This window comes from Gymnogyps californianus, chromosome 1 (genome assembly GCF_018139145.2).
Source record: "Gymnogyps californianus isolate 813 chromosome 1, ASM1813914v2, whole genome shotgun sequence".
NCBI classification, from domain to species: Eukaryota; Metazoa; Chordata; class Aves; order Accipitriformes; family Cathartidae; genus Gymnogyps; species Gymnogyps californianus.
The window spans coordinates 6724460-6751088 of NC_059471.1; the positions used below are offsets into that span (position 1 = coordinate 6724460).

The window sequence follows — 26629 nt, forward strand, 5'->3', positions numbered from 1 at the left end:
TCAAAAATTTGGTGTGCTCTCTATCTTTGGAATCATCAAATAGTTAATATTTCTAGAATAAGAAATAGCTGTATGATTTTCATCTGCTAAAACTTCCTATTACATACAAACAAAACCAACACCTATGTTGAATTTCCACCTGTGTTTTACTGCAGGTGTTTTTAATAAACCACTATAATCGCTGCATTCTAGAGCTGCACTGTCATACTCCTCTGTTTATGCAGATGAATGTCATGTAAACTCATGATTTCTTCTCTATATATGTCTTACAGAAATTTTGTCACTCTCAGAAGAGAGCCAACCTAAACCAAACTTACAAGATGATGAAACAGAGAAACATAAGAAGCCTTCTGTAGAACCTACTGATGAATCACAGAAAGGACTAGTTAAGCGTCCTGTCCCAAAAGCTAGAAAATTAATTCACAAAGCAACAGATCCTGTGTCACAAAGAGAAGACTTTGTTCCAAAACCAGCCAAACAGACCGAGAGGATTAATGGCACCGGTACACCACCCAGGGGCATTCTGAAGCGCAGTTCAAGTTCCAGTGACTCTGAAGTTCGTGTTAGTCAGATGTTAGATGTTCAGAAAAAGAATGGTCTTCCTACTGCAACTGTTTTTGAAGGAGAAGCTGGGAAGAACTCTCTTACGGAAGAAGCAGAAGAGTCCACACAAATTTCACTGGAAAAACTGAAACAAGTGAGGTTCTCATCTAGCACAGGTAAAGGAGAACCTCTGCAAAGCCCACAGCTACACCATCGTAGAGAAACAGGAGAGTTTGATTTGTTAGAATCTGATGAAATAAAGAGTAGTGGAAGTGATGCTATTAGATCAGATTCATTTGGGAACAAGCAAATTTCTGCTGTAAAGCCTTTGGGAACACATTCATCAGCATTACAAGTAAAAACAATATTACAAGTAAAAACAATAGATGGCTTACAAGAAGATACATCGGCATCCAGCCCTTGTGACACTAATGGGTCAGTCTTCCTGGTTAATGAAACCTTGCAGACAAAGACAGTTACTCCTAAGAAACTTGAAACTCCACAGAAGACCTCCAGCAATGTCCTGCCAAATAGCAATAATGAACTGAGTGTTGATGAGACATGTGAAAATAAATCCAACCAGATCTTGAGCCATGAATCAAAGTCACACAAAAGCTTTACTGGTAAGAGACTAGTAGGAGTGAAGAACAGAATGCAATAGCATATAGCACATATTCATTAACGTTTGAATCACATGTATCTAAGAATTAACAACCAGGAAACAGAAATAGTAGGAATGTGCTACATACTGCAGAATTAAATTCTAAATCTTTTTTTGTATTTTAATGCTCTAATGTAGTCAATATTTTTTAGATGATCTTCTATTGGTGTTCTTAAGAATTAAAAATCAGATCAGAGCCTGGATATGCACCTTTATTGTGGATGATGAAGGTGAAGTGATGGCCTTTGGATAAAATTCCTGCTGTTATAAGGCCTGATAGATCTGTCTGCATGGAAACTGAAGAATTCTTGGTATACTGCTGTTGACTGTCCTTGGTAGTAATCCAGTTGTGACTTGGGGATTTGCTCATGGGACTAAACACAAATATGCTGGGTTTTGTCCCCCCATGCACCTGCCCCCCCCCCTTCAATGCAGGAATTTCCTTTAGAATGGAGATAACCAATATTATCTGCTTGCACCCTCAAAAGTAATATGATTAATCTTCCAGTAGGGTATCTCAGTGCAGGAATTTATTTTTCACTCTATTGCCCACAGTATGGTTCTTTCCAAAAACACACGGACAGAGAACTTTCTTCTCTGCTAACAGTTTTTAAAAAAAAAAAAAAAAAAATCTGAGAGATTTTTCAAGATAGATCGAACATTTCTGGAGTCATGTGTCTGATTCCTAACTCTGATAAGCTTATTTGTGTTGTAGATGAACATCAGCTTTCTGCTAAGACAGAAGCACGTGAGGTGTCAAATACCAATTCTACAAGTCTTCAACAAGGTAAGCCTGATCTTGTTGAGGAGCGAGATGCTAAAACCACTTTCAAGCCTGACACACATGCTGATGAACTCATGAAAGCGGCCAATGAATCTGTATCAAAAGTTTTAGATTGGTTTAAAAGAAGTTCTGGTACTGAAGATAGGAAGCATGTATCAGCCGGATCCCAAGGCAGAGAACCCAAAGAGGAAGTGGACTTCTCATCCAGAACAGCAGTTCTTCCTACAGAACACAGTGGGCCTAGCATGGATGGAAAAACAAAAGTTTCAAAAGAGTTACTGTTTGGAAAGATTAAACAACAGATTAGTATTTCACCTACATCATTTATTTCAGAAGATACACAGCTGATAAAAGAGAGGATGAAACCTAAGAAAGGGGAAGAGAATAAGGAGCAAAATGACGAATCACTAACTGAATTTGACTGTACAAGAGTTGAAGAAAGAGAGCGTGGTCAAGAAATCAAGCAACAAAATAAAAAATCAAATTTCTTGGAACATCAAGAACGCAAGCTACCAGCTCAGAAACGTGAATCAGAGAAGGCAATACGAGAAAAAAGAAGAATAAAGGAGATCAGAGCATTCTGGGAAAGGGATAAAAGTATTCCCAGTTACGGAGAGAAAGACATTAGTATCAATACTAATGCATCAGGTGGTGGTGCATTGAAAGGTCTCAGAGAAAGTGAGAAAATAAAACCAACTGCAGTATACCTACCTAATGGATTGGATGATCAAAGCAAGAATATGTTAAGAAGTGCTGAACTAAGTTGTGCAAGCCAGGCTTCAAAAAATGAACATCAAAACTCTTTTGAGTTTGGACCAGGCCATGGAGCTGAAAAAACAGAAAGAACACTTCCATCTGATGGTGAAGTTCATGAATATACAGAATTGCCAAAAGCCAGTAACTTGCAGCCAAGAGTTGGTGCCACTTCAGCTTCCCCAGAAAGCAAAGACAAAGATGAGAAAGAAACACTTAAAGGAAAAGTTGCTGCGCATCCCCAACAGAAGCCCAGATTCCAGGTTTTTTCTTTAAAAGAAAAAATGAATGAAAAGTCCAAGAATCAAATTTCAGATCCTTCACAGTTCCAGAGTTTGAGAAACTTCTGGGATACTGGAGTTAAATTACAGGATAGCATTGATAGGGGAGATGTTTCTTTGCCAAATAATACTAGTTCAATAACCTATGAAAGAAAATCAAAGCAAGATAAAAAAGGCAGAGATAATGTGAGCAACCAAGAATTAATTCAACAACAAACCCAAACATCTGAGAGAGAAAAATCACAGAAATTAGATTCTGTGGTATGTGAACTGCATCTAGGATTACCTACCCTGAAAGGTCTGAATGTGACACACACAAAAAAGACGGACTCTGTCCAGCTGGACAGAAAACCAATTATCTCAACACCCCAGGAAAAGATGGGTCTTCCAAAGCAAGGAGTTAAAGAATGTATAGAAAAAAGTATTGTTTCAGCAAAAGAACATCATGTTTCCTTGCGGTTGCTCCAATCACCTGGTGATAAAGATGCTTTAAAGGAGACCGCAGTAGATGATTGGCTATATTTACCTATAGAAAAAGTGGAGAACAAGACTACTCCATTAGATGTTGGTCTCCCTAAAAAGGAAGTTGCAGAGACTGTGGGCAAGGTTGTTCTACCTAAGAACAAAGAAGAAATAAGCAAAAGCACAGGAAAAATGACAGTGCTGTCAACAGATGAGCATGAAAACAAAAAAGGTCTCAGGAAACTGTTTAGGGAATTTGAACCTTTCTGTCTACGACATCAGGCAGCAGACAAGGATGATGCTCTTGCGGGCTCTCAGAGGCGTCAAGCAGGTTTGCAGAACCTGCTCAGAGAAACCTTTGCATCTCAACCTTCTGAATATAGAAGGGTGGGAATGAAAACATCTGATGACACGAATAGTATATTACAAACTAATTGTGGTGTAGAATCAACATACCAAAAAGATACGGGTCAGCCTGAAGAGGTCAATGAGACCATAGAAAAGTCTGTTGTCCCATCCAAGGCCAGTGGCTTGAGTTCTGCTTTAGAGAAGCTGCTGAAGGAGGCCTCTGAAATGCCACCTCCTAAACCAAAACGTGCCGACAGCACGGTACAGAGAACTGCTGAGATGGAAGTGAAAAGCACGACCTACGAGCATGATGGAGACTTGCTGCAGGAAATCAATGAGGCCATAGAAAAGTCTGTTGTCCCATCCAAGGCCAGTGGCTTGAGTTCTGCTTTAGAGAAGCTGCTGAAGGAGGCCCCTGAAACGCCACCTCCTAAACCAAAACGTGCCATTAGCACAGTACAGAGAACTGCTGAGATGGAAGTGAAAAGCACAACCTATGAGCATGATGGAGACTTGCTGCAGGAAATCAATGAGGCCATAGAAAAGTCTGTTGTCCCATCCAAGGCCAGTGGCTTGAGTTCTGCTTTAGAGAAGCTGCTGAAGGAGGCCTCTGAAATGCTACCTCCAAAACCAAAATGTGCCGACAGCACAGTACAGAGAACTGCTGAGATGGAAGTGAAAAGCATGACCTATGAGCGTGATGGATACTTGCTGCAGGAAATCAATGAGGCCATAGAAAAGTCTGTTGTCCCATCCAAGGCCAGTGGCTTGAGTTCTGCTTTAGAGAAGCTGCTGAAGGAGGCCCCTGAAACGCCACCTCCTAAACCAAAACGTGCCATTAGCACAGTACAGAGAACCGCTGAGATGGAAGTGAAAAGCATGACCTATGAGCATGATGGAGACTTGCTGCAGGAAATCAATGAGGCCATAGAAAAGTCTGTTGTCCCATCCAAGGCCAGTGGCTTGAGTTCTGCTTTAGAGAAGCTGCTGAAGGAGGCCCCTGAAATGCCACCTCCTAAACCAAAACGTGCCATTAGCACAGTACAGAGAACTGCTGAGATGGAAGTGAAAAGCACAACCTATGAGCATGATGAAGACTTGCTGCAGGAAATCAATGAGACCATAGAAAAGTCTGTTGTCCCATCCAAGGCCAGTGGCTTGAGTTCTGCTTTAGAGAAGCTGCTGAAGGAGGCCTCTGAAATGCTACCTCCAAAACCAAAATGTGCCGACAGCACAGTACAGAGAACTGCTGAGATGGAAGTGAAAAGCATGACCTATGAGCATGATGGAGACTTGCTGCAGGAAATCAGTGAGCCCATAGAAAGATCTGCACTGTCCAAGGCTGAATATGAAGTATTCGATGTTAACTTGCAGAAGCTACCAAAAGACGTCTCTGAAACACCAGCTTCTGTGCTGGAAAATATGGATAAGAAAATGCAAGGTGAAATACAGACTAGTCAAAGTATGCATGCTCCACATCAACAAGAGAGAGATCCTCCTCAAGAAATAGAAGAAACAATAGAAAAAACTTCTGTTTCAAATATTGCAACGTTCAGTGAATTCAATAGGTTTTTGGAACAGCTTCTTCAAGAAGCATCTGAAGCTTCATCTCCAATATCCAAAGAGTTACATAAACAAGAGAAGTCTGGGGATCATACATTTCCATCACAAAAAGAGCCTCTGATGACAACGTCACAGCCATATAATGCTTTAAGTAGCTACCATACACAGATGAAGACAGGTATCAAAGGGGGAGCTCCAGAACAAAATATCAAAGCTTTAGTAAATGATCTTGCAGTAAGTGAAATTGAAGCTTCTGATCTTCCTAAAAGAAATGGAGTTATTAATGAAATAGAAAAGAGAAACGTGGCTCCAGTTGATCTTCCTCCCTTGGAAGGAGAGACCAATACGATTGCAATCAAGCCATTCAAGATAAACGAAAAAGGAAGGAGAGCTGGAAGGACATCCTTGGATGCCTCTGAAAATAATTCAGAATTTAAAGCACTGTTGAAATTCAGAAGAGCAAGCACACCACTTAAAGATGAGAGCAACTCCCCCCAGCCAGAAGGAGCTCAACTCTGTCCAATGCCTCAGCATGAGGATAATGATGAAGGGGATGGCTCAAATTTGGGATCCAAGTTTTCAGATGAAAACTCTGAGTCCCACTCTGGAACCAGAAGTTCAACTCGTGAGCTGTTTGATTTCTAAGATTCATGGTGCTGGGTTGTTAAACATGGCTAGAATTTTTTTGGTAGCCAACTTGAAATATGTTAACCAAAAATCAGGGTGATACTTATTTCTGAATTGAATGCTTTGGATATTGGTTTGGGAAGGATGGGAAGAACTAAGTCCCTTAACTGGGAAGTGGTTAACAAACACGTTACTACGTTTGGGTAAGCCTCTTTGGTGAGGGGGTTTTAGCAGCATGAATCAATTGCATCAGTCTTCACGATTTACCCTTTTCTTCCTCCCCTGTGACGTCTCCTTCAAATTAATAACATTGTAACACTCAAAATCTGGTATTTCTTTTAAATATCCTGGATTAAAAGAGGAAAAAAAGTATCAGTGGCTGACTGAGTTCATTCTTTAGTTTGACCAGCTAGTCTTCAAAGGTAAATACTTATCAGTGGAATGGCTGGATATAAAGACAACACCAATACGTTGTGCTATTTCATTTAGCATTGCTGCCTGTTGCACTAGAAAGTGGCCATATAAATGAAGTGTTCTGTTTACCAGGATTCTTATTAATTGGTTGAACGGCAGCTCTAATCAATGTGTATAGAGTGGTAGTCGTCGAAGAGCTTAAGGTAGAGGAGATAATTTAACCTTTTTAATCTGTTCCTGAGAGACTAGGAATGCTTTCTTCACCTGGAGAATCTGAGAAATCTGTGAAGTTTCCAGGGCCTGCCAACTTACTCTTGAGCCTATTTTGAAAGTGAGATTCCAATGGAAGACAGTGAAAACTCAAAACGAATGAGGAAAAATGAAACATAATTTGTTTTTCCCCATAATTACAGACAGCAACACTGTAAGGCCTGGTTGGTTGGGTAATGGGGAGGAAAGTCAGGTAGGGAGGAGAGAGGGTCTTAAAGGTTTCGGAAGGAGCTAGGTCTGTCTTGATTCTGCCCTTGGAGACAGTTGCGTAATTTCAGGGATCCAAATATCCCCACAGCTGGGGTTTTTTTGTGGTTGTTACTCAAGTATTGAAACAAAATTACTTTCACTGGGGAGAAAATATAATGGACAAATTTACACAGAGGGAAAAACTAAAGCTATTAACTTTTTTGTGCTGATTCATAACAAGATGGTTACAAAATGGCTAAAGTCTGAGACAATTAAATGCCATAATTGCCCAAAACGCCCTTATTAGTACAGACAGCGATACCTATATAGGGCAAATCAACTAACCTGCCTCTCTCTACTAGCGGCTGAGAGAATTTAGAGAGAGCAAATGGACACTTAAAATTAGACATTTATTTTGTTTATTTTGGATTTATTTTGTATTTTCATTGAATGTTCACTGTCTTTGCTAACAGTCAAAATATTCTCATGAGAAATCCATGGTTGGTTTTTTAGTGACTTGCTTAAAATGGCATGTCTGTGTGTGCAGTGTTCATGTGTTTTGTCTCGTGACAGGTTCAGAAGAAGAATTAAACCCTGTTTTGATGGCTTTGAAAAGGAGTGCAGATAGGAAAATGCCTTCCAAAAGTCTAGAGGACATTCCATCAGCCACCTCAAGTGAGCACAAAGCTTGTGTGTGTCTCCCATGACCCCCAGTTTGGCTTAAACACGTTCATGCTGGTCTTCCATACAGCTTTGCCAAGTAGTGTTTTTGTGTTTGTTTCTCAATAAGCCGTATGGAGCTGGTACTGTAGAATTGAATTCTTTTCTCATACGGTTTAGTTTTCAGTTCTTTGTGTTAATTTTGAAACAACACTGGTCTATGAAGCAGACATCTTCCAAAAATGCACTGTGTTAATCAGTGATGAACTGTTTCTTGGATAGTTTTTCAATAGTGAAAGTATTGGCAACTACCCAAATCAGTAATGAGCAACACTGCCGTTGTCTCCTGGCTGCTTGCTTGGGTCAAATTAGTAGACAGTGGAAGTATGAAAAAATCGTCTTAATTTAGTAGTGTTTCACCTGTGTATTCTAGCAGTTAATATACCAAACCCACTTTAAGAGAATACAGTGAGACAAGGTTGTACTTAAAATTCATTCCTGACTTCCCTCTGTAGCCGCCTAGGATTTTTTTAAAAATTATTTTTCCTGTCTCCCTTCACCCTGCCCCTGAGTGTTTTCATGCTTATCTCATGTCTGATGGGGAAGACTTAAACTGAACTTACATTTGTAAACTGAAGTATGGAGGTGTAGATTTTGAAAGATGTTGGCTATTGTTGGCAAATTACTCTTCTAATACTACTTATGCTATTGCTTGCTTCTAACTAGTTTCTAGGTTTTAGGTATGCACTAACATTGTTGCAACAGCATGCTGATAGAAACTGTGTCGACATGAGACTGCTGCTTGGATGTAGGCTTGAAGTAGTGTGTGAAGTAGAAAGCATCTCTCGAATTTAACCATTCCCATGGCTCTGCTGGTTTGTTTGGTTTTTTGTCTTCGTTACTCTTAATTCTGTGATTACCACTGCCATCCATTTTATCATACTGAACAGCAGAATTTCTAACTGTGTGTTACTTTTTTCCTGCACAGATAAAGGAAAAAAAAATAATCCAAAGGAAGAATTAACTCTTAGTGCTGAAGATGGTAAATATCTTTTGTGTCTGCATGGAAGTTTATTGTTTTTTTTCAATAGCCTCTGCTAGTGAAGGATTTTTGAAACCAAGGATTGTATTACTCTTTTAGATTTGATCAACTTCAGCATGACTTAAACGCTTTTGTAGAATTTTGTTGTGTTGTTTTATTCTTAAGAAATATACTTATGTCCTGCTGTATCTGTAGAAACTCTGTGCTACCTACCAGTGTATTATTTTGGCCTTTGGTCATTCAGCCTATGAAAGAGTTACGGAGATCATTGAGAGCTTTGAACATTAGCTCAGTTGAAAGACTGGGCCTGATTAAATATTGAATTTGTTTGTTCATCTGTTGCGTTATAAGATGCAAGGTGACTTTTGCTCATGCAAAACACCCTTCAGAATACATCAGTTGAAAAAGAACCTCTCCTATAATCTCTGTCTCAATCCAGCGAAGTAGAATTACTCTAAGCAATACATGAACTGATAGATCAGCTACTGTTGATATTATCAGTCCATTAGTACATTACAGATGCCTGTTAAATTTTTCTGTATGCCTTTAGAAATTACGAATCTAAGCAAAATAAAAGCAAACTTGCTCCAAGAACTTGTGAAGATGAACACAATAGAAAGCCATCACATAACACTGAATATGGTGGATTATAATACACAATTCTTTATTTACTGCATTGTGGCACTACAGTTTTAAAAAATAGTTGTGCACAGTTACATTTACTGTCATTTTTTTGATGCTTTAAAGCATTTTGCATGTTAGTGACCTATAGTATAATAGGGTGATTGTAGCACAATAGGATGCATGCAATGTCCAGTAAATTAACAAGACTTAAGTAGCATACTACACTTTGCTTTCAAATGGAGACCCCTACTGAAAGCATGTTTTACATTCAATATGGAATGTGTAGGCACTTATCTGAAAAGGGTAGGGGTTTTTTGAGTTTAAATTTAAGAGTGAAGTTTTGAAAAAATGACACACACATCAAATTGATAGCCGTACAGACAGAATAAGGCAAGTTCTCTTGAAAATACTCTTAATATTTTTGCTTTGCTTAGCTTGTACACTCATGTTACCTTTGTTATGATCCAGCTGCTCAAAGGAGGACAGCGATGTAAAACACAAACATATGCGGTCTGGGGAAGACAAAAACTTCCCACATATAAAATATATTGATGTTATTTATAACATTGCAAAGCTATTTGTGCTACTGAATGACTGTTGTCAATACTGCACTGAGCAGGTCCGAAACCTGATCAGCATCAGGAGAGGAACGAAAATGCAGCAGGAAGTGAGTAATAGGATTCTTCCAGCAGACAATGGAGAGACTTCTCCACTGATATTGAAACTAATACATTAAAAATCCTTTTTTATTTAACAACTAACAAGTTATACATCTGGACTAGATACTTGCTCAATGGGGAAACTGCATCTAACTGCATACTGACAATAACTGATATGTGGAGCGCTATTTGAGCTTCAACAGCAAAAGCTTTACAAAAGCTTAACTCATGCCTTGCAAACAATCCCATCATGTGTGCAGTGTTTCATTTTATGCAATAGTTATGTGCCCCTGTAGCTGGCTGTTTGTTGCCAAATAATTCTCTGTCATACGATATTCAGTGTTAGTGCATTTCACAATGAGTATCCAGTCCAAAGATACAGAGCTTTAGTGCATTATTAAATGTAAGTGGGGTTAGAGCATGGAAAATTCTGAGAATCGTGGGCTTACTGCAAACTGGATTTTTGCAAGGCTAGCTTGTGCAATTAAACGTTGTACAGTGAAAGAGCACAGAAGTGAACTTCAGTAGAGGTATACAAAAGTTGAAGAGATGGGCTGCAAAAAAGTGCATCATTGAGAGATGCATCTTATCATTAACTAGGAACACTTGAAACTTCCTTCTTCAGGTCTAAAAATTGCTTAATTGCAATAGGAACATTTGTGTAAATCAATTAGACTGAGTAAATAAAAGAACAGAGTTTGGCTTGTACGCTAACTTCTTACCAAGAACCTTATGATGAATCTAATGTCAGTGATGGTATGGTTAGTGCATAAGTGCACTTATCCTTGCTAGAAGGTAAACTGAAAATGTTTTCTTCACCACATTTGATCAGAATTTGCTTGCAGCACCCAGGCTTGTACGTCATGTCAAGCAATGTAAACATTTCTGCTCCTGCCAGAGTTCTTTGGTCAGTGTTACAGGAGATGTCAAAGTAGATTATCCTTCCTAATGATAGCTTCTCTGAGCCCTATGGGGGGAAAGAAAATATCTTGCATCCAAGCTGTAAACTGGTTGTGCATGTGCATGTATTTCATCTGAAGTTGTTTGTTTCTAAGCGTGTCCTGTTATGGAATCTCACTGTTTTGATGTACAAATGTATTTTTGAAGCCTTTTGAATTGCTGCTCTTCAGTTTCCACAGTGCCTTCACAGCCTGATAAGCTGTTTTCCAATCCTGAAAAACTCAAAGGACTGAGTAAGTCAGTACCATCATTCCTACAGGAAGAGGTAAGTTCCATCTCTGAAATATTGTAACTAAAACTTTTGATTACTGTGGTATTTTGCATTTGTCAAGTAGTGCTTTCCAGGGTCTGCCAAGTCAGTTTACTATTGGACCATGGCATGGAGTTGGGCTTGTGGTGTAACAATCAGGAGATGATCCCAAACATCCTGTGGCTAATTAACCTTTCAGAAGCTTTAGTCCAGTAACTAGAGGTTTATTCTTACTGTATAGCTCAACACAGACAGCATGTTTTATCTAGGAGATTGAAGCATAGTGAATGCTTGCTGTTATTCCTGAAGGCAACCTCTATCCTTAAACTACCAGGTCTTTTTTTCCTCTTCAGAACATACATATGTGCATACATTTATTTTCTTCAGAGCCTAAAATATAAAATGAGCGTGTAAGACCGTAAGAAAGTCACCATCTGGTTACCCTTCTCAGAGGGGTATTAGCCTGATGTTGTACTTGGGGATGTAGGTTCAGGTACCAAGCTGTTAACTCCGTGTAAGCAAAATTTCAGAATTTCCAACAACATACTGTGCCTCTGTAAGTCTATTATTATTACTGTTATTATCATCATCATGGTGTGGGCCTTGGAATAAGCTCTGAGGCTGTATTCAAATCTCCTAAAAATGACACCGCAGTTTAAAAGTGATAAGCAATTTGAACTGCCTGGTCTATGACTTCTCAAACAGTCAGTAAAGAGACTGAACCTCCTACCATAAATGCCTAAAAGAGGTAGCTCCATTGGTCACAGGGAACAGGAAGCTCTGAAGAATAGGAAATAGCTTGTTGTTGTTGAACTTGGATAACACCATAGATTCTTCTTTATTCTATTTTTTTTCCTCAAGTGCCGTAGTATGAATGTGAATTTGTATGGCAAATGTGCATGCAAAACTCCCCCTCCCTCAAGCTGTTAGCAAATGGTGGTACAAACACGTGAGTCCTGTCAATGAGGGATGTGTATTAGTGGACACAGGCTTCAATAGGACACAGGAATTTGGGGCACAGATATCACAAAAATACCGGTGTCTGTGCTATAAAATGAGGAATTGCTGCTTACCCTAGCCCACTGTAACTGCAGCATAAGCATCGATATTTTGGATTATTTTTCTAAAAACATGTGTCTAAAAGGACTGAAGGGTTAGAATCAGGAATATGCTGTGCCCTGTCTTACCCTACTCCCTCCTAAAGTCTGAAATAACCAAAATGTGGTGATACAGGTTTGATTAATCAAACCTGTAAAGTGCAGAACTTAAAACCATTCAGTGTCTCTGAATTACACCTGTTTAGTTAAAGATTCTCTAAAATTACACCATCCTAATGCCCCTTCTGCTGAGAAGAATGCACAGGAAACTTTTCTAAGGCTCTTAACATTGCACCATGGATGGATCAAAAGATTAGCATTTCAAAGCATGAGAGGTGGCATACCAAACAAGTCTGAAATGAGTATCTGGGCATCTAAAAACAACCAGTTACAGCCTCTGTAAGAAGCCAATTAAAAAGCTTACTCATGTGGGTTTTGAATGGAACAGTCTGACAAATACTTGAAAGCCAAAGGACTATAAGTAATCAATCTGGTCACAGTAGAAAGGGTTTGGGGATGGTTCATATTGATATTCTAAGAAATTGTCAGCACCCAAATCTGTTTATTCTGCCCCCCAAATTTATTTTTAAAATTGTGATTATTCCCAATACTGTCTTGAGTTATGAAGCTCACAGCACAGGATGTATTACAAGGCATACGCATGCACACACACATATATATATTTGTGTGTATATATATAAAAATAGAGTGTATAACTATAAAAATAGCATGTACGTATACCATGTGCTGGTTCTGCCTTGGAGTTTATCATCACTGAATTACCATCTGGCCAATACGAAGCATGAAACTAATGAATGGATAACATAAATCTAGTAGAAATAACAGGTTAGAAATAAGCATTGTAGACACCATGTAGTCATGATAGTATTAACACTCATTTCTATGTGCTAGTTCAGTTCTGGAATTATTTTAAAAATAAAGAATTCTGATAATAACATACTTCTTAATTAAAGAAGAAATACAAAGAAATCTATCTCTTAGAGTACCAGTGTGTTTTCCTTCTGCTTAAAAGAGATAGCCTAAAAAAATTAAGGGTTCTCTACTTGTGAATAGTAACAATATCCTTATTTAACATTTGGAATTAACTTAAAAAAAAAAAAAATTCGCATGTGTAATGTATTCTGGAGGCATGCAGTCACCCCAGTGCTTAATAATTCCTTGTCTCTGAACTTCCAGACATTCCACAAACCTCCATGAGAAGAGCTTTGGCTGTTCCCAGCCAGAGAGCAGGCTTTGCTGAGTAAATTAAGGACTGGGTTGAAAGTAAGCAGAACTGGGTTCAGTCCTGTATCTCTTCTGCTGACCCACTGTGTGGACAGCAGCTAAAATGGTCTTAGGGAAGCCATATATCCTTCCTCTATAAGAGGGCTTAGGATTTTCCTGTCTTTCAAAGAGTCCGTGTAACAGGACTGATTATCCACACTGCTTAACTGCTACTTCACTCCCTGGATTTATTTTGGACAGTCCCAAATAGCTCTCTCCAAAACAATTTTTCCTCTCAGGAAGCCTTCCCCTAGGTAGGATGGACATTAGTCAGTCCTTACCTTTGGCCTCTGAACTGGGGAACAGTCCTGGCCTGCCTTTACTTAGCAGTATAGACATAGCCAGAGAAGCTACAATCAACGGACCTTTATAAAGACTTACTCAAAATGCTTATATGCTAAATACTTATTTCTATAAATATTAATTTTCTTAATGTGTGTAGAAATTGTCTGCTAATCTTGCATCTGTTAGTGGAAGATTTATGACAGCAGCTCAGAACTGTATAAAGAGGGGGAAAGCCTTGTAAATTGTTCATGGGTGGAATACAACAGGGAGATGATGCTTTCTGTAACAGCTTGCACAGGAAGATGCCAAGGCACACGTGGGAAGTAAAGCATCGATTCTTTAGTACAGTGATATCATTGAGACAGAGCGGGGTTGTAAGCACATAACCCGATAATCACCAAATAAACCAAAACTGCAGTTCCCTGATGGAAAAGCAGGGCCCTGCTTGTCCTCCTGCAAGAAGGGCTTTTTGCAAAAGCCATTCACTGTATCCAGTGCTGTTCTACTGTGCACGTTACCTTCCAGCTAGCTGCCTTCAAGCTAGAAGGTACAGAATTGATAGTATTTGATACATAACAGAAAGGGACTGATAAGAGACCTGAGCATTATCACTTGCATGAGTTTAAACATGAGATAGTGAAGTAGAGAAGTTGAGTTTCATTGTCTTGAAGTTAACTTTGTACTTTTTCATTGCTATTTGAGACTTAAAACCAAAAAACAAACCTGGTTGCATTACTGCTTTAAAAAATTTTCAGTGTAGGCTTTCCATCAGAAAAATTCCCTTTCAAATTTAAGTGCACGACCTAATTCAAGAAATATTAATTACTCATGTTGCACTACAAGGGGATTGAAATTCAGGTTTTCACTGTGTCTCAATCTGCATTAAAATTCTGTTTGTTTTTTTAATGTTCCTTGTGACTATAAAGAACCTACGCAGACTTTCTTTCTGTGATGTTTTTGTAGAGTGATGACAGAGAGACAGATACAGCATCAGAAAGCAGTTATTCCCTTGGCAGAATCAAGAAGAGTCCCAGCTCTCTAACCAATCTTAGCGGCTCTTCTGGCATGGCCTCCTTATCCTCTGTATGTAAACCAAAGCCTTGTTTTAATGGCACTTTGCTTTCGCTAATCTCTTCAGTATTGTTTTGGCTCCCTTCTTAGTCCTCTTACCTTCCTTCCCTTGGCATCTCTGTCTCCTTGCTTCCCCCTCTGTTATGTGAACCCTTGCATGGAATTGCCTAAAACAAATAAAATAAAATTGATTTTACTTTTTTGTTTTCTAGTAATATATTGGAGCCTGTTCAGGACTCTGCTGTGCAGCATACTCTATAAACACTGAACAAAGAGATGGCTTTTACCCTAAGAGCTTACATTTGTAGCTGAAAATGAGGGACAATTTATATAGAACAAACATTTAGAAAAGGAGAAAGGAGGGAGAAATAAGTGAAAGCAAGAGACAGTATTGGTACGTGGGGTGCGTAATTAAGTCAGTGAACTAGCTAACCAAAAGTCATTAGTTTATGTGGACTTTATGGGGAACAGTAGAAATTTGGGGAAGGATATTGAGATTAAAAAAAGATTGTACATCCTTCTCTTTCTACATATGTAGTGTTTAATTTTCAGTGTTTTATTTAGGTACATAATTCAGCCATATAGACTTTATCACTAATCTTTTTGTCACTATTTTCAGAAGGCCTGTTGTCCTAAACTCTTAGGCTCTGTTTTCTGCAAGGAAGATCAGCTGAAGAGATATATAAGTAATGTTTCAAGGATCTGATCACAGGCAATCTCCAGATCTACAGCACCCTATCGTTTTATTTCTTCTAACTCAATGCAATAAACACATTCAAATTTTTTTGTAGAAAACGTGGCCTAACACCTTTGACTTACAAGTACCTTTCTTCTGTTAATCTGCTTGCTGAGAAGCTTGTATAATAGCGTCCATTCTATTTCGTTATTACATCTAAAGGGACACAGTTGATTTCTTTACTGTCTGAATTCTGAGCATAAATTCTACCCTAATTGTGAAGTATCTGGTGAAATGCAATGCCTGGAAAATTTTTCTCCTCTTGTATGATACAGGTGAGTGGAAGTCTGATGAGCATCTATAGTGCAGACTTTGGCAATGTTGATGTGAAGGGGAACATTCAGTTTGCTATTGATTATGTAGAACAGCTGAACGAGCTCCAAATTTTTATTTGCCAGTGTAAAGACTTGGCAGTGGCAGATGTTAAGCGACAGCGTTCAGACCCGTAAGTATAGAGAATATATTTATTTCCTAATGGAAGTTTTTCTTTGAATGTGAAAATGAAAACTGATGGTGGTTTTTCAATCTCTATAACCTGTTGGAGTAAACGACCCAATAAATAAATGCAGAGACTATAACATGCTTTATGTGGTTTTCCACTCTGAACTGAATATAGAATTGCCACTATAAATTGGTACATATATTAACATGGGAAGCTCAAACTTTTAAGAATATGAAATTCTTTTTTTAAAATTCAACTTTCCAGATGGTAAATCCTGCTTTAATAAGTTTTCAATAGGATTAGAGCCTATAAATATGATATCTAGGCATACTATAGTTAAATATTCTGTATTTGCATGAGTTGAGAGACATTTCAACAGACCTCCCCCTGGTAGAAGGAGGTTAATGTCCCACTTTGGAAACTATTGTTATACTTCACCACTGCTGTTCTATTTCTTAAATGTAACAAGCTGAACAATATAATGGCTAGTTAAGTGGATTTCTTTTACTTTATAAGCAAATACTTGTGTATTTTGGAATGGGAAGTTGGAAAGGGTGGGGTTTTTGCTCTTCTAACCAGCCTGTCTAAATTTTAGGTATGTAAAGACCTACCTGCTTCCAGAGAAATACAAGCTGGGCAAACGGAAGACCTCTGTCAAAAAGAAAACTTTTAATCCAGTATATAATGAAATACTGCGGGTATTTATCAAACGATTACTAGATATGAAATACGATGTGCATGAAGTATGAGGAACCTTTAACTTTTAGGCACAGGTCTAGATGCTCGCAAAAGAGACGTTAGGATGACATGGATTGCTCCGTAGAAGTACCTATGTCCCTCCATTGATAGGTTAATTCTACAGTGTACTCTGGATACAGCATTGAGAACACTGGTTGTTGTATACTTCTTGCAAACAAACACAAGCTAAGCATGAGCTTAAGATGCTTGAAATGAAAAGTAAAACATGAAGAGAGTTTTGTTCTGAAATGAAGTAGTAAGCAGTTATGGATGTATAAACTCAGACGTTTTTTTTCTAACCTTGTGTTGTGGTTTAACCCCAGCTGGCAACTAAGCACCACGCAGCTGCTCGCTCACTCCCCCCCCACCCCTGGGATGGGGGAGAGAATCAGGAAAAAAAACTCGTGAGTTCAGATAAAGACAGTTTAATAGGACAGAAAGGAATGAAAAACAATGATGATAATAATATGACAATAGTAATACTAAAAGAATTAAACTATACAAAGCAAGTGGTGCACAATGCAATTGCTCACCACTCATTGACCGATGCCCAGTTAGTTCCCGAGCCGCGATCCGCCCCTCCCAGCCAGCTCCCCCAGTTTATACACTGGGCATGATGTCATATGGTATGGAATAGCTCTTTGGCCAGTTTGGGTCAGCTGTCCTGGCGGTGTCCCCTCCCGACTTCTTGTGCCCCTCCAGCCTTCTTGCTGGCTGGGCATGAGAAGCTGAAAATCCTTGACTTAGTAGAAACACTACTTAGAAACAACTGAAAACATCAGTGTGTTATCAACATTCTTTTCCTACTAAATCCAAACCACAGCACTATACCAGCTACTAGGAAGAAAATGAACTCTGTCCTAGCTGAAACCAGGACACCTTGTCACTTTCAGACACAGCATTGATAAAAATCCAGCTTAATTTTTTTCCTCATTTCTTTCTCCTGGCAGTACAAAATTGAGAAGGGTCTCCTAAAGGACCAAAGCCTTAATATCTCTGTCTGGCACAATGATACCTTTGGGAGGAATAGCTTCCTTGGTGAAGTGGAGCTGGATTTAGGAACTTGGGACTGGAATGATAAATCCAACAAGCAGATCAACTGGTTTCCACTCAAGCCAAGGGTAGGTTACTAAGGGTGGGTTAGCTGTTCTGTATTTCCTGCTGCGTAAGTGCAAAACCAGGTCATTATTTAGGCTTGGTCTTGTGTGTTCTGTGGTTTTTGCATTGGTTATAATCATAAATACCTCTTTACTGGTAAACGAAACATACAGTTCTGAGGTTTCTATTAGTCTAGTAAGTAGGTAGGCTATTATAGTAGGAAAAACTTTCTCATAGTCTAAGGAGTGGAATTTCAAGGTATTTTTCACTTACGTCATGTTGCTGCAACAGATACCTGAAGGCACTTGTTCCCTGAATATGAAGTAAACCTCCTGAGAATATGGAGCAAGTGCAGCAACATTTTAATATGAGATGTAATGATGATTTCCGTGTCTCTATGCCTCGTTTGTTAATGGGTTTCAGCCAAAACCTAAACTTTTAGCTAAGCCACTGCCAAAGGTTCTGGTTGCTTTTGTTGTTTTTATCTTTTTTTTTTTTTCTTGAATTTACTTTGTTAGTTCCTTCCAAAATTAGCTCAGTCCAAAGTTTAATAATTTGTAGAACAAAACAGGAGTGTCATGGTAGTCTTTAGCCCTAGTTTAATTCGACTGATTCTAAAACTGTTTTGGGTAGATAAATGTAACCAAATGTTAACAGGTGCCATGTTCCATCTACAGATGGTCCATGACTCTCTACGAAGAAGTGACATTCTTGTGCCTTTTTGCAAGATAACTCTTGTTGAGGCTGATTTTTGGACTGTATTAAATGAGACAAAACTTTCCTATAGAAATGAGTTTATAGAAGTGCACTTTCTGTTGCACAAAGAGTAAGTTTCCTGATTAAAAGAGCATATGTTCTAGTTTTAAATAAGTGCATAACAGTGGAAAAGATGTGCCCTCAAAGCCTTTTGGCCTCTCCTGGGTCTTGTTTTCTGCTTTAGTGGAAGAGCTATGTATCTGAGGCACTGTCAAGTGGTTAAACATGCCCTAAAATGTCTTATGTCCTGTAAACTGAGGGAAGACTAACGGATAAGGAAACAAGAAAAAAAACCTTGCCTCATGTAGAAGTCAAGCTTGTTCCAGTTGCATGGTAAACTCTGTGCATGAACTGCAAGGTTTGAGATTTGTGGCTGTTTTTTCTTAAATTGCAGACTTCAACAATGGCTCTTAAACTAGAAAACAGAGGGGAGATGAAACTAGCCCTCCAGTACGTCCCACACCCTGTTGGAGGTATGCATTGCTTCTTTGTTTGGGTTTGTCAGGCCTTTGGGGGTTTTTGTTCTTTTTTAAAAAAAAAAAAAAAAAAAAAAAAGCTGTTTAATGTTTTTCAGCCAATTCAGACATCTTGTTTTAACATAAAAGTAGAATTTTTTTTTTTCCTACAGGATTAAGTCACCCTGGTCATGAATTCGGTTTAGGATCCAAAGATCACTTTAGGATCTTTTGTTGTTTTTAAGATTACTACAGAAGAAACTACCTCATTGTTATAATCTTAGATTTGTAATGCAGTCTGTAGGTGTAACAAAATTCTGTTTTATCACTAATAATTTTAGAGATTATAAATCATCAGGCAGGTGCTGCAATCCGCTAAATAAACAATGACAACACACTAAATTCAAGCAATATTAGAAGTAGAAAATAGCGATAAGTATTTAGAATGCAGCGATTTATAGCAGTATGATCTGTTTGGTTTAATCTTGTCTGGCAACTGATAACTGGCTGATCTGACAGTGAAGTCACGTCTTTAATCCAGCCAGCCAGTCAGTCAATAAGAATCAAATATATTAAGAGCACGAAGGAGCTTATTTGAAAGTACAAGCGGCAATAAATGCTAACATCACACAGACTGAAGACAACCTGATCTCTTTATCTCGGAGGCTTGGAAAGAGAAGACCAGTAGCACGTATTTGTTTAGTTGTAACAGAAAAGTCATTGTAGGAATACAGACATGATGTGATCTTGCAGTACTTTGATGGGATGAAGACTGCAGCTTCAAGAGTACAGAGAGGAATGTTGAATTAAGATGTGAGATAATGAGAGTTTAGGCTGAGTATCACTGTACAAATGGGCAGGAACTGCTGCATCATAGAAATTACATTTAAAAGGGATCTACAAGGCTTAATAAGATGTTTTGTTTTATTTTTACAGGAAAGAAGACTCTATCTACTGGTGAGGTCCACATCTGGGTGAAGGAATGCCATGACCTACCTCTTCTGAGAGGCAACAGGCTCAACTCTTTTATTAAGTGGTAAGAACTGTGGTTGAAGTCATCAAACATGGTGGCCTAATAATGCTACAGTTGTGCCTTTTAATCTTATCTTCATTTTTCTACATTCAAATTTAAAAAATGCCTAATTACTTTCTGATTCTCCTTTATTGTAATGCAAATTGTCCTGCAGGGCTTACAACTTCAAGATGCTAAATATATACCACCAAGTAAAACATACTGGGAGAACTCTCTGTGTAATCGCTACTCTTTCGTTTTGTCTGCTCAGTTCCTTGGTGGAAGGGCTAGTCAAAATTGTGCCCGCTTTTATTTGCATTTACACAAAGTGTGTTTGTGCAACAGTATGGTTTAGCTTAGCAAATTGTGGGAGGAGATAGAAGTGAGAAGCATAGTTGTATTTCTTCCTCCTTGCTTTCCACATACAGACTTAAAATGTAAAGAGACAAGAATAACAAGATGGTTGGGAAATCTCTGGCAGCAACAAAAAGGTTTCAGTGTCATTAGTGATAATACAGCAAATAAACTCACTTGTGCCTCTTCCCCACCTGACTTCCCCTTCCCTTCCATCCTCTGAAGCACAAGGGTGGATACATGCTGCCTGTATTTCTTGGAAGGGACTGAGAATATGACCTTTGGCTTCATCTCCATGATGCTAAAGCGTCTTCTCTTCAGTCACATTCTAACATGCAAAGGACAGCGTTAATCAGTAGTTTTTGTCTATTCGGTATGTTTAATGCAGGCTATGCTGTGCAAGTGCAAACTGACAATGCTTTTTCTTTCTGAAGTACCATTCTGCCAGATACGAGCAGAAAAAGTCGCCAGAAAACAAGAACAGTGGCAAAAACTACAAACCCGGTATTCAACCACACCATGGTCTACGATGGCTTTAGACCAGAAGATTTGAAAGAAGCCTGCATAGAACTCACAGTCTGGGATCACAACAAACTAGCCAACCACTTTCTGGGAGGTCTCAGGATAGGCCTTGGAACAGGTACTGGACAACTTACACATTAATCCTTAATTTACAAAATACAGTGTTTCCTTTTTTTCCCCTCTTCCTTTCCATTTCTTCTATTTTTGCAAAGATCACTGAACAGCCTTTCAGTTATTTCATTCAGTAGCTTACCTATTCTTCAGCACAGATCCTGAAATGTAAAGAATAGTAGTGTTATGAGGGTTAGGATGACTGACAAGTAAGGGGAAATATTAGAAATAAACCTTTGGCCATACATTGTATCTGGTACTGTTTGAAGTACAAGCATATGCTATTCCTGCACCCAGAATCTTGAAGTCTTACAAACTTACGCATGCAAAAGCTAGGTATGTGGTGTAAAGACAGTATTGGGTGGAGATAAAAGGATAGATCAGGAATGCATGATAAGATTTGAAGACATTGGATAGGAAAACTTACAAATGCAAACAAATTTTTAGCATAAGGGCAATACAAGATGTGCAGATAGAAGAACTGTATGTTTTCCCTATCATTATATTTGTCCCTTTCATCGTCCTCTCTGAGGGGAGGATGTGTTTGGAGTCTTTTCAAGCAAATACAAGAAAAAATTACTTTTCCCAAACTAACTTCTTGCATGGTTCACCAGAATAACCTAAAATACAAATTAGGATAGTAAATCTCAATTTGAATTTTAGAGTACCCAGGGTTGTATTTCAGTACAAAATCAGCGTCCTCTTTTATTCTTAAACCCTCTCAGATGTTAATCGCCCATACAGCTTTTTCCTTGGGATTGTGACAAAAAGACTAAGGATAACAAGGAAAAAAAGCCTGGAGAAAGATGACGAAGTTTCCATGTGAAACTGTCGTTAATCACATTTGACAGAATAGTTCCAGTGTAAAAATGTAGAACTAGATCTTCGAAGTACTAGGTCAGCTACCTGAGGAGGTGAAACCATTTTAGAAGACAGGCACATTTGATTGTCTGCTCTCAACTCTGCAGCATATTAAGTAACTTTTTGCTTAAAACTGACATTTTTCTAGGCAAAAGCTATGGAACTACAGTAGACTGGATGGATTCTACTTCAGATGAAATTGCCCTTTGGGAGAAGATGATGAACTCGCCGAACACATGGATAGAAGATACACTACCTCTCAGGATGCTAATGGTTGCAAAATTGACAAAATAAGGTGGCTTCGTAATTGCTGGTGTCAAAAAGAAACCTTGGGAATGAAATTAAAGGTGTGGGGGTGAAACTTGGAAGAGGAACACAGTAGCTCTTTTGACACTCTGCTCTGTTGCTGTTCTGGTTTTGTACTGTCAAATGTCACTTTGTATTTCAAATTAAACTTCTGCCTGCAGATTATTATGTAAACTTAAGGGATTCTTTTATTTCTTATTCACTGAAAATTACTTCAAGAAAGAAGGCACTTACAGAATTCAGTGGTAGAGGTAGCTGTGACACCTGGCTGCTTGTGTTGCCTAACTGAAGCGTTGCTGATCCCTTAAATAATCTAAACTACCAGCAAAGAAATAAGAGCAAGTCAACTCTTTCTGTACGTTTCTAGGATTGTTCATGAAGTGGTGTTATAAGATAGCAACAGGTTGCGTTTTGTTCATGCTCATTAGTATGTGCTTTGTATCCTCATTGTGCCATGTCACATCTCTCCAGTGAGGAATATGAGCATGAAGATTTTTTTTTTGAAAGTTCCTTTATGTGTAGTTGTACATTTCTAGGATATGAAAGTCGCTTCTATAATGAAAGCAGCACTACAGGAAGTGGTACTGACCATGTCCTGTTCTGCAAGGTGCAGAGGACTCTTAGTTCCAATGTACTATAAAAAAAATCAGGGTTATAAAAAGTTTGCTTATGTGTTTATCGTCTTGTTAGTATACAATCCTTACTCTTAAATGCTGAAGTTATAGAGGTGAAACTTTTTTCTTCAAATGCTACTCTAAAGGATCTAAACCTGCCAATTTTAGTGATGACAAGTATGTTGGGTATTTATTCTGTAAAGTGTACTCATCTGTACCTATACCTATTAGCTTGGGTTTTTTTTTTTATCAAAAAGTAATTTGTCTGGGCTTCAGCGCCACCGTTAGGAGAATGCTGGGATTTTGGTGGTCTTGGTTTAGATAGCTTTGCAGCATAGGAAATAGGACTGGAATTTGTAACTTGTAGAGAAATTCATGCTACTAAAGAAAGATAAATGCATAAAATACAAAATGCATTACTTTTTTTTTTTTAATAAAAGCAGCCTATTAAAGCTAAATAGGGATTCAATGTTTATTAAAACACAGTGTTTTATGTTAGCAATTCAGCATGCGATATAACAAAACGCAGACAGAAAACATTTCTGAAAATAAATGCACATTTATTCGCTCCAACTGTGTAGGTCTAAAAGCTGGTGAAATCTTGCACCTTAGTTAGAGTAGAGAGGAGAAGGGGGCTCTTCACAGCTCCAACTCAGTTGCTTAATTTGATCATAGAAATGTCAATGCTACTTGGTATTTATTATACACTATGAGTGGAAAAAAGGAAAGGTGCTATTCGACCTGCCGGGGAACCCACTTTCTCTCCCATCGACCAGGCAGCCTGTGGAGTTTACAAATGCCAAAAGTAGTTGTCAGTCTTGATCTCTTATTGCTTCAGGTGTGTTGGATGAGATTGGTAGCTGCTACACTCCACTTTGCCAGCTACATACAAAACATTATTCCTGTATGACTAGGGAACAATTTGCGTATGACACTTCAGAACAATGTATTTGTACTTCAGCGGCACAGCAGCTACTTTGCTTCTGTATTCTTAAAGAGCCACTCCTGAAAGGGTGGTGATTCTGGAAATGCAAAGAGGCACCTAGTTTATTTGTATTCACTGCCTATATGAATTCATTTTCACCTGAAAATGTAGGTTGCTGTGAACATGACCTACAATTTCACAGGATTAAAGTTGCTGTGCTTCCTGTGAAGCTGAAATACATTGCCATGTCAAAACAGCTTTGGGACTTCAGCCCTAGGGATGGGGTCTTGAGGTTCTAGATTTGCAGGCAAGTGTCGTGTAATCTGCTGTGTTCTATACTGTACAAAATTTTGATAGTTAAACTTGACTGCCATCAAAATAAAATGTTTGGTTTGTGACAGTGTCAATCTCCTTGTCTTTTGGTCAAGTCATCTTCTGTCTCACTATTCTTGAACCATTCTAGAGAGAGACACAGCATTTTGTCATTATCTCGAAAGACGCTGCTTAGCACTACACTAAATGGATCAAAACTCAGTTTAAATTTTGAAAAGCTACCTGAACATGAACATAAGATTTACTTGTGCACTGCACTTGTAATTAATTAGTGTGATTAACTAATGATACAGCAGTATTATGTACTCATCTAGATTAATCAAGAAACAGAGCCAAGTAACAAAAATGGGTCCTTTAGTACAAAAATGCAGTGCTCCTCCCCAGTTTTTAACACCTTTTTTCAGCATGTGCAGAAAATGGAGACTATTATAGGTAAACCTATAAGGATAGTTGTCACCACACACAAGTGGGTCTTCCTCCTGCTTCCAAGTTCACAGGTCAGCAGAGGCAGTCACAGTACTGTCTTTGAAAAGTAAGTAGCGCTTAACAACGCTAGATATTTTAATGTTATTGTTGTCGTTAGTCTGCCACAGAGTCTGCATCAAACTATAGATCTTCAAGTCAAAGACTTTCAGCAGAGCTTTAGCAGCTGTGCTTACCATCTTTTTACTGTTTTACTATTGTCAGACCCAAGAAAAGTCAAAGCTGTCCTGGTGAGATGAACTTCAATAGAAGGGAAGATTACCAACCAAGCTGCTTTGAGTGGAAAAAGTGCTTTGATTACCCTATGCGTGCTGTAGGATTTAATTATAGAGTAGAAACATTACGATTTCATCTCCTGCTAAAGGATATTATGCTGACTTATTAAAAGGTGCTTGAAAGTAATGGCTGCATCTAATCATGTAAACCAGCAGGAATTCTGTATTGAAAACATCTAACTAAAGTCATGCAAAATTTACTTTTTAAAAATATTGGTATTTTTGACATACCTCTGAACGTCATTCACATAATAAATACAGCTTTCTACCAAATTCATAGTCATTCCTCACTACAGTAGTATGTTCCAGATCGATAATATGCTGATAGAGAAATGCAAGTTTATGAAGTTGATTAGGACAAAAAGTTTCAAGAAACTCTAGTTTCTTTGCTCTACAGTCAAAAGGAAAGGTTTTAGTCATCCATAACCACAACTTTAAAGGTGTATAGTTAGTTACTCACTAAAGGGCAGTTTGATAAATTAATAGCTGTGCTTGGATTCTTAATTCCAGTTCACCTTTATGACAAAGCAGCCATACTCCTAGAGTGTCTTAGCATATGTCCATCCTTGCCCAGAGAAATGAATGGGAGAAACACAACACTTTTTCGCCTTTTTTTTTTTCTTCCTTCACTTTACAATCTCATCTTTGCTTTAGCCCGGAATGGGGTTGTTTTTGGTACACGTATATGCATATATTGGTGTGCATGTGTTCTAAATTACACCATCTTTACTTCCTATAAACTAGGCTTCAAAGTCCCAGCTCTCCTTTCATGCTCTGTGTTCAGAAACCTCCTGTTTCTGCAAGTAAGCTTGCAAACCTGACTTGGTACAGCAACCCACATCACTCTGATCTTACCCATTTTGAAAGATCTGGTGCTGCGCCCTCCTCGTCTTGTTTGCTTCATATCCTTTACCCACATCACTCACTCCTCTCTGTTTCCTATCCTTTTCCAGTGGAGCCAGCAAAACCTGCAGTGACTTTTTCCTTCCAGCTGCATTTTTCTTCCCCTTCCCTATCCTATCTACCAGACTTTTCATTAACCACTGAATAAAGTTGCCAGTTGCTTAGGGCAAGGGCTGTGTCTACTTACCGTAGACCTTCAGCATGTTCTGAGAAGGTCGGAGCCTGCCATTGCGATCTCCTCTGGCACGCACAGGGCGCAAGCTGAGAGACAGGAGTTCTTCAGACCTGTGCAAATCCTCTTCCCTTTACCAAATCTGGGTGCTTTTGAGAGCGTCAGCAGGGTTGGTTTGCTAAGAAACAATCCCAGCTCTTTCAGCCACTCTCGTGGGGCTGGCCCAGCTCCAACCAGCCCGGATGAAGGCATGAGCTCTGGGGTGACTGGATTCAGACTCTTATCTCCATGGAGACAGAAGCCCCACAGCAGGAGTGGCAACAAACGGTCAGGGGAAAGAAAACACCTGGTAAGAAAACAGTTTTCTCCTCTTAAACCCTGCTCTTCGTTGTGTCTCCACTGGATGGCCTAAACCTTTTAGTCCTTCCCCCTCTCCTCCATTATTTCCAACTGTTTTGGCAGGATCCAAGGTAGCAACAGCGGTAGGGGAGTGCAGGATGGTGGAGACAGAGGTAGCGTCCCTACTGCAGCTCTGAAACTGTCCGTGCTTCACAGGCGTTAATTCATTTTTGGTGTACATTATTTTTCACCCTTCCTTTAAGCTGGCTCCTTCCCACATCTTATCTTTACCTCCAGTCAAAGCCCAGGAATTCAGAAAACCTGACCATCAGCATGCTGTTTCGCGCGCTGTGTAGTTCCAGGTCTG

The 26629-nt window shown here is 38.9% G+C and overlaps 1 protein-coding gene across 4 annotated transcripts in view; it reads left to right on the forward strand.

Moving 5' to 3' along the window:
- The window catches only part of SYTL2 (synaptotagmin like 2), a 47097-nt gene extending 22945 nt beyond the window's left edge, over positions 1-24152 (forward strand). Inside the window, exons 6-19 of one of the 4 annotated variants that reach the window (XM_050891922.1) lie at positions 273-1166; positions 1920-4064; positions 4455-6020; positions 7469-7570; positions 8544-8597; positions 11011-11105; positions 14720-14839; positions 15839-16008; positions 16601-16703; positions 17694-17864; positions 18992-19070; positions 19989-20088; positions 20853-21058; positions 22061-24152. In XM_050891922.1, coding sequence (XP_050747879.1) covers positions 273-1166; positions 1920-4064; positions 4455-6020; positions 7469-7570; positions 8544-8597; positions 11011-11105; positions 14720-14839; positions 15839-16008; positions 16601-16703; positions 17694-17864; positions 18992-19070; positions 19989-20088; positions 20853-21058; positions 22061-22206 — 5951 coding nt within the window. In that variant the 3' untranslated portion in view covers positions 22207-24152. Of the gene's footprint in view, positions 1-272; positions 1167-1919; positions 6021-7468; positions 7571-8543; positions 8598-11010; positions 11106-14719; positions 14840-15838; positions 16009-16600; positions 16704-17693; positions 17865-18991; positions 19071-19988; positions 20089-20852; positions 21059-22060 lie in introns of all 4 variants that reach the window. The other 3 variants (XM_050891931.1, XM_050891913.1, XM_050891939.1) reach the window with 3 other exon arrangements.
- Positions 24153-26629: the final 2477 nt, after the last annotated feature.